This window comes from Nelusetta ayraudi, unplaced genomic scaffold (assembly GCF_046127955.1).
Source record: "Nelusetta ayraudi isolate G7.1 ecotype Tasmania unplaced genomic scaffold, CSIRO-AGI_Nayr_v1 ptg000114l, whole genome shotgun sequence".
Classification (NCBI taxonomy): domain Eukaryota; kingdom Metazoa; phylum Chordata; class Actinopteri; order Tetraodontiformes; family Monacanthidae; genus Nelusetta; species Nelusetta ayraudi.
This window is the reverse complement of record NW_027466164.1, coordinates 763,232-771,665: the sequence shown is the minus strand read 5'-3', so window position 1 is coordinate 771,665 and position 8,434 is coordinate 763,232. Positions and strand designations below refer to the sequence as shown.

General features: G+C 47.3%; 1 protein-coding gene across 3 annotated transcripts in view; it reads right to left on the bottom strand.

Annotated features, from left to right (window-relative positions):
• Positions 1–8,434, bottom strand: part of hecw2b (HECT, C2 and WW domain containing E3 ubiquitin protein ligase 2b) — a 35,052-nt gene continuing 26,618 nt past the window's right edge. For all 3 annotated transcript variants that reach the window (XM_076049411.1, XM_076049412.1, XM_076049414.1), the window contains exons 18-32: positions 8,254–8,406; positions 8,059–8,161; positions 6,094–6,190; positions 5,933–6,016; positions 5,724–5,833; positions 4,843–4,963; positions 4,625–4,738; positions 3,754–3,906; positions 3,562–3,660; positions 2,790–2,919; positions 2,550–2,696; positions 2,363–2,477; positions 1,609–1,694; positions 1,392–1,504; positions 1–590 (exon numbers count right to left, since the gene is read on the bottom strand). In XM_076049411.1, the coding sequence (XP_075905526.1) occupies positions 479–590; positions 1,392–1,504; positions 1,609–1,694; positions 2,363–2,477; positions 2,550–2,696; positions 2,790–2,919; positions 3,562–3,660; positions 3,754–3,906; positions 4,625–4,738; positions 4,843–4,963; positions 5,724–5,833; positions 5,933–6,016; positions 6,094–6,190; positions 8,059–8,161; positions 8,254–8,406 (1,737 nt within the window). In that variant the 3' untranslated portion in view covers positions 1–478. The remainder of the gene's footprint in view (positions 591–1,391; positions 1,505–1,608; positions 1,695–2,362; positions 2,478–2,549; positions 2,697–2,789; positions 2,920–3,561; positions 3,661–3,753; positions 3,907–4,624; positions 4,739–4,842; positions 4,964–5,723; positions 5,834–5,932; positions 6,017–6,093; positions 6,191–8,058; positions 8,162–8,253; positions 8,407–8,434) is intronic.

Genomic DNA, 8,434 nt, shown 5'->3' with positions numbered 1-8,434 from the left:
TTGTAGATGAAAATAAATACTGTAGGTACAATACCCCAAAAACGCCCATTTGGTGGTGGAAAAAAAAAAAATCCCACAAACTCCACTGAAAGTCTCCTGGTTAGGTCCACCCATCGGCCTGAAAGAATGGGTCAGTCTGGCAGGCCACAAGGGGGCGCTGCTGGACAATGAGGGAGGGGAGTTGCATGCTCCTGCAAGTTCGCTCACTGAGCTGAGAAGGCAGTGGTTGTTTTGTTTTTTTATTTCTCTGAATAAACGTCGCTGGAGGAGTCGCTTACTGGAAAACACGGAGGTGCGGCTCGTCGACAGGTTCACGTTCAAAACCGGAACCTCGTATAACTCGTTTCCCAACAGGTGGTCAGTATTTGATCTTCCTTCCCCTCGCAGCGCCAATCTTTGATTGATGATCTCGCTTGGCGGAAGGAGGAGGTGGAGGACGAAGAGGAGGAGGACGAAGAGGAGGAGGAGGAGGCGGGGCTTACTCCAGCCCAAAGGTGCTGGTCTCCTCCACGGCAGTCAGCATCTTCTCGAACAGCATGGAGAAGGACGGGTAGGGCGGCAGGTCCAGGCGGTTGAAGCAGGTGTGGGCTCTGCAGTGACGACCACATTGGACCCATTCAAGATTGATGCAGTTTGAAGAAGTTGAGAAGCAGCTAACAATTGACTTAAAAAAGACCAACTGTGGCGAATACTTGGATTGACTCTGTGTCTCTGTGTCAAAGTAAGGTTTAAATGAAATTGTTAGTTAATGTTCACAAGTAGCTGCATTTCATCTTTTTTTAAGATCTTTTTTGTCTTGTTTGTTCTTTCTGAACAAACTACGAAAAAGATAGATTGTACTTACCCATTTTTAGTGACTTCCTGATATGTCTTTAAGTTATTTATTTATTTATTTATTTATTTATTTATTAATTTTCATGATTGACTGGTGGGTGACTGATTGGTGGGTGAGGAGGGGTTAGCGTGTGCAAACTACGGCCCGGGGGCCAGCCTGTTAAAACGTTTTAATCCGGCCCTTCAAACTTGAGGAAATGATATCAATAGTAACCAAGTCATATAACAGCTGCATTTCATCAATTTTTCATTTTTTCATTTTTGTCAACTTTGCTTTGGTTCATTTTTTTTCACTGACATTAAGGCAACATGTTTTCTACACATCCCATGATATATTATTTCCTCCTATGCGGTTGGTCACCAAAACACTCCATCCATCTGCTGCTGCTCCGCTACCCCCCTCTGGCACACGTTTGCCCACCCCTGATCTAAACTCATTAGCGTATTATAATTGGGTTAGCATTGTTTTTCTCGTGCAAGTTTTAAGTACCGCCTCGCAAAAATGAAACTACGGTGGACACAGGCGTGTTCTGCAGGAAGCTCTCTCTCCGTCCTACCTGGGCAGCGAGGTGACCTTCCCCCACTTCTCCACACAGAAGCGACGCGGCCCGTTGCTGCCACGGAGAGACGCGAAGCCCTCGTAGGGAATGCTAGACGTCCCCGTCACAAACTGGGAACACAGGAGATGGTGGTGGGGGTGGGGGGGTGGGGTTGGGGTTTAATGTTCAGTGGATGAGCGGTGGCGGCCAATTCCAGCGTTTAACAGGCACTCACCTGCAGGAGGCGCAGCCTCTGCTCATTGTTGAACCTCTCCACTGCTGCCCAGAACCACCGGATCACAATGTGGTTGTCATGGTAACCTGCACACACCAAGACAAAGCAGTCACCTTGAGAGCACCTTACCCACTTTAACAGTTTATTTTAATCCATTATTCTTTTCTGTTTGCGCAGTGGCAACATGTGCCACTTAAAATGGGATTGAATGGAACAAACGACTCATTGGACTTCTGCTGCAAGACGCCCATGGGTGACTGACCACTATATGGCATGGTACTCAATAATAGAGTGAAACGAATGACTGCGATTATTCAGTACAATCACCTAAATATATATGTATATGTGAGAACCGTTGTAAGGGTCGGAGGACCAAATTACTTTCATTGTACTGTGAGTTTGCACTTTCGTTAATGTATTTATGGGCTTTTACCAATATAGAAACCATAAAGCCAGATTTTACAAAACCTGGACCTTGAACTAAAAGCACTACTTGAGACCAGATGTTTGTCCTACATGGAAGAGCACTGGAAGAGCATTAGCTCTGAAACCATAAATCAAAAAAGACATTGAAAAAAAAAACAAAAAAAAACAAAACACTGTTATCAATTTTGCCGCGTGAAAAATAATCCACAGCTGCTTCTAATTTTTCACTTCAGCAGTCAACCTTGCACTCTGGCATGAAAGAGGCAGAGTTTTCCGGTGAGTTGTCTCAAATGAAGTGGTGACTTCAGTGGAGCGGCGACGTCCTCACCTCCTCGGTACTCGGTGTTGTTCCTCCAGTCCGACAGGTCGATCTCGGCCGTGCCGGCGATCACCAGCTCCAGCTCCCTGGCGTCGAACACCGACACCAGCCGCGCGTCCACCACCTGGGGGAAGCGTGCAGAGTCAGCGCCACAGTCGCCGCCGAAAACAACATGCGAGGGTGAGCGACCTCTGACCTCGTAGAAGCCTCGGACCAGGCTCTCCGTCTGCTGCACCACCCCCCGCTCGATCCGCCACTTCACCATGCGCTCGATGTACTCCTTCTTGTTCTTCTCCGACACCGGGATGTTGGCTCCACCCGGCTTCAGCTCTCGCTCTGTGATCTACGGAAAAAAAAACCAACCCACATTTGTAAATGGAGGCCGTGATCTACGCAGCGGGAAGATTTGCGTTACGGCGAGAGAAAGCCGACGGACCTGTCCGAAGACCTCTTCGTTGACGGTGAACGTGAGGTCCAGCATGTCTTCAATGTCGTTGTCCTTCATCCACTGCAGCGACTGGTGGAACTCCTCGTCCAGATACTCCAGGTCGCTCAGATCACAGGTACTGTAGCAAGAGTCAAGTGGTGTGTTTAAAGGTCCAGCGTGTGAAATTTGCATTGATTTATGATTTCAACATTGGCTTAACATACAGCACATACATACGTTACATAAAAGTAAAAATACTTGCAGTATAATAAAAGTGATGTGGTTTTCCTACCCTTAGAACGGACCTAAGGGTAGGAAAACCATATACATATACATATATATATATATACATATACATATATATACATATATATACATATATATATATACATACATATATCATACGTGTGTGTGTGTATATATATATGTATATATAAATATATATATATGAATGTGTATTTATATATATATATGTGTGTGTGTGTGTATATATATATATATATATATGTATATATATAGCTATAGATATATATCTAGATAGATATACCTATCTATCTAGATATATATCACTATACAGTATATACAGTCACTCAAAACTGATTTTGGCCTTTATGATCTTTGGTCTTTTGTTGTCCAATTCATGCAAATGAATTAGTAAACTAAACTAAATTGAGTGTAGTCGTGACATTTCTAACACTTTGAGTCTCACCCTCTTGGTCAAGGCGGCCTCGACCACGTCACTATTCCCCTATTACACCTACAAGTGAAAAATTGGACTCACATGCGCAGGAGTCCTTTGTAAAAGGGTCGAGTGAAGAAGGCGTCCAGCAGGTACTGGTGGATCAGAGCCAAACCCAGAATACGACCGCTGAACCGGAACCTGGAACACACATCGTGAGGCACAACAGGTGAGCAAAGGGAAGCCTGGCGACGTGGAGGGAAGGAAGGCGCCTCTTTGGCCGCGGTCGCTCACCACTCGTGGTGATTGTCCACAAAGGCAGACATGGGGCTGATCTGGACCGTGTACGTGTCGTTGGCGGAGTACTCGAAGAGACCGTAATAAGGGTTGAAGAGCTCCCTGGAGACCAGGAAGAAGAACTCCCTGGAGGGGCCGCTGTAGTCCAGCCTGCAACGCAAGAGGGAGCGTTCACAGTGGAAATACGACACTGGAAAATCACACAGGTCAGGTGTTGTATTGAAAAATATAAAACCGTGAAATCCAACGTCAAGCAGAAACCTGATCAGACATCAAAGCCAACAACCTGAAATCTCGATGAGCGTTCTAATTGAAAACAGGTTGCAACTGCGTATTGGTGTTTCAAACAAGCTTAACTATAATTGACATTCTTGAACCTATTACTGCTCCTACACGTTATTATTAGGATAGTGGTGGTGGACAACACTACAATGTGATTGTACTGCCACCCGGTGGACACACTGTGTACACTGCTGTTGATAAGAGCGTCAGTGGTAACACACCATGAACTCGCACAAGCGTCCTTTCAAAATTACAAATAAGAAGTGCAAAATACAAATTAGACACAGAATTTGGAATTTGAAATTTAGTTTTCTAAAGAAAACAAGTTTATTATAAGCCGGCTGAGGTTAAATTAGATTGTTTAAGCAGCCGAATGAGCTACTCAAATTTGAGTAAAATTAAAATTAAAAAAAATGATTTAAATTGAATTAATTTTTGCTGCTTTAAAGCTCTAAACATTGGCTCTGCTGTTGCTTTGCTTTGAGAAGCCAGCACAGATGTTTTTTTCCAAACATCCTTCAACAAAAACAACTGCAGCTGCAGCTCACACGCCGGCAGCTTTGACATGCACAGCGGCTGCGCTCACCCCTCCTCTCCGACGAAGCTGACGTAGAGCTTGCTGCGCTGCAGGTCTTTGCGGGAGTAGCACATGATCTGGTTGAAGGCGTCCTCCAGCAGGTGGTCGCGGCGGATGATCAGCCTGAGGCGCGCGTGACAGGTCAGTGAAAACAAAAGCAGGAGCTCGGGGAAGAAAAGCGACGCAGACGACCCAGACAAACGGCGACCGCACTCCACTCCACTCACTTGAGTTTTCCCGGCCCCTGGCCGTAGCCTTTGGTTTCCAGCTTCCTGTAAAAGTTCCGTAGTTTGGCCTCAAAGTCTCTCTTGTAGGGCGCCGGCGCTCTGGCGTTGGCCCTCTGAGTCCCTGCAGGCGGACAGACAGGACAATGTTTGGTGCTTCTGCAACAACCATCATCTGCTAAGTTAGTGCTTCACATAAAAAAAATATTACTTTTGGGTAGAATTGCTTCCTTTAAATTCCTGCGAAAATATTGACGTCAACTTTTTGGTAACATGAAAAGTAATTGTATTGTTTACCGTGACCCATAGAGTAATTATGACAATGATTTGCCAAGGATGATCATAGAGGAACTTTGATCCTTGATCTGTTGAAAATGTACCTGACAGCCAATAGTTCACTGACTACAGCTCGTAATATGTGGAGGCAATGAAGCCCAGCAAGACCTTCGACTTTTGCACAAAAATCAAAAAGCAGAAGTGCAGAGACTTTGTTGTTTTTGAATATATATTGCATATTTATTGCATATTTGATCAAACGTTTATTTGACGAGATGATAAAAACCCTTTACTTTATTTTCTATTCCAGAAGCAGCACAAAAAGTGTAACAGTAAACGGGTATCTAAGATCGTGAAATTCTAATTGAATAATTATATTTATTATATTAGCGATTTGAGTAGATTAATTGATGGATTGTTTCAGCTCCTAAATACACACAACACAGTTCTGTAACTATACATTTTCCACTTTATGAAACAATTGCACTTTTCGTGCTGCTTCCTGGAACAAAGGAGATAAAGGATTTTTTTTCACCTACTTAAATAATCGTTTCATCCAATCAAAAAGAATGAAATGATAAGAAAACTCGGGCGACAGCTTGTTTTACCAGGTGAGTTCTGAGGGGAGGAGACCGGGGAGCCCCGAGGCGACTGGCAGTAGCTGGGGTGCAGTAAGGCGTGAGGAGGCACGTAGGACATGACTTCGTCTTCAAACAGGCTGCAGGGGAAAACACGGCGAGTCGGGGGGCGGGGGGGGGGAAGAAATTAAATTCCGAAATTCCCATTCCGACCCCTGGAGGTGGGCGGCCGACCTCACCTGAGCAGCATGACGAGGTCGGCGTCGCCTGACAGCCTGGCCAATCCCGAGCCTCCGTCCGTCCTGATCAGCTGCACCTTCTCCCTGCGGCGGCGGCGGCGACAGCGGCGGTGAGACTCGCACACAGTTCCTTGTCACAGTTTGAGTTTCTGGTGCCGTACCTGAGCGAGTGGTTCCGGTTCAGGTCGGGCTGCCTCTCCTGCAGAATCTCAAAGATGTTGGGCTGCCGCAGGAACGCCACGATCTTGTCGTTGTACGCTGGAGAGAGAGAGCGGACGGGAGGAATGATGGAACTATTGACGCATTAGAACAGGAAAACTGTGGCCCGGGGGCCATATGCGGCCCGTGAAGTTTTCTAATCTGGCCCGCCGAACTTAAAGAAATTATATTAATCGTGAGTCAGTCATAAAATAGCTGCATTTAGCTGCATGTTTTCAGAGTCATTGCAATAAAGAGCTGAATACTGTGGGGCTTCAAAGACACTGACTTTGTTGCAACTTTGATTTGGTTCTTTTTCAATGACGCGCAACACGTTTGAGTTTTCAAACCATCCATCCATCCATCCATCCATCCACCCATCATCCATCCATCCATCCATCCATCATCCATCCATCCACCCATCATCCATCATCCATCCATCCATCCATCATCCATCCACCCATCCATCCATCATCCATCCATCCATCCATCATCCATCCACCCATCATCCATCCATCCATCATCCATCCATCCATCCATCATCCATCCACCCATCATCCATCCACCCATCATCCATCCATCCATCATCCATCATCCATCCATCATCCATCCATCCATCCATCATCCATCCACCCATCCATCCATCATCCATCCATCCATCCATCATCCATCCACCCATCATCCACCCATCCATCATCCATCCATCCATCCATCCATCCATCATCCATCCATCCATCCATCATCCATCCATCCATCATCCATCATCCATCCATCCATCCATCCATCCATCCATCATCCATCCACCCATCCATCATCCATCCATCCATCCATCATCCATCCACCCATCCATCCATCATCCATCCATCCATCCACCCATCATCCATCCATCCATCCATCATCCATCCATCCATCATCCATCCACCCATCATCCATCCACCCATCATCCATCCATCCATCATCCAACCATCCATCATCCATCCATCCATCATCCATCCATCCACCCATCATCCATCCATCCATCCATCATCCATCATCCATCCATCCATCCATCCATCATCCATCCATCCACCCATCATCCATCATCCATCCATCCACCCATCATCCATCCATCCATCATCCAACCATCCATCATCCATCCATCCATCATCCATCCATCCACCCATCATCCATCCATCATCCAACCATCCATCATCCATCCATCCACCCATCATCCATCCATCCACCCATCATCCATCCATCCATCCATCCATCATCCAACCATCCATCATCCATCCATCCATCCATCCACCCATCATCCATCCATCCATCCATCCATCCACCCACCCATCCATCATCCATCCATCCATCCATCATCCATCCACTCATCCATCCATCATCCATCCATCCATCCACCCATCCATCCATCATCCATCATCCACCCATCATCCATCCATCCATCATCCATCCATCCATCCATCATCCATCCACCCATCATCCATCCATCCATCATCCATCCATCCATCCATCATCCATCCACCCATCATCCATCCACCCATCATCCATCCATCCATCATCCATCATCCATCCATCATCCATCCATCCATCCATCATCCATCCACCCATCCATCCATCATCCATCATCCACCCATCATCCATCCATCCACCCATCCATCCATCATCCATCATCCATCCACCCATCCACCCATCCATCCATCATCCATCCCTCCATCATCCTTCTACCCATCATCCATCCATCCATCCATCCATCCATCATCCATCCATCCATCCATCCATCCATCATCCATCCATCCATCCATCCATTTTCAATGCCCGGTGTCTTCTGGAGCCTCTCCCAGCTGTCATAGAGTGAAGGCTGGGTGACACCCAGGACAAGTGGCAACTTCATGACATGGCCACACAGAGACAAACAACCATTAAAAAATACGAACCGACTGGCACGGCGTCTTGAGACTGCCCCCTGCTGGCGGAGGTGAAGGTGCTGGAGGGCCGAGGCAGGACTGGAGGGCCGGAGTGGCGAGGGTCTTCGCTGGCCTGTGGGATAAAAGGACGGAGGAGGAGGAGAATGAGTGGAACTCAGTGGGAGGCGCAGGGAGTGAGCGGAGTGAGCGGAGTGAGCGTCTCACCAGCCGTCGGGGGCTGACCTCGCCGGCGCTGTGGCTGCGCTGGCGGGTCAGGTGCTGGCGGTGGGCGAGGACGCTCGGCGGCCGGCTGCTCTGCAGCGGCAGCCGCGGGTCGATGAAGGTGGTGGCTCGGCAGTTGTGGTCCACAAAGAAAGGCTGCGGGCAGAGACAGTGCACACGAGGA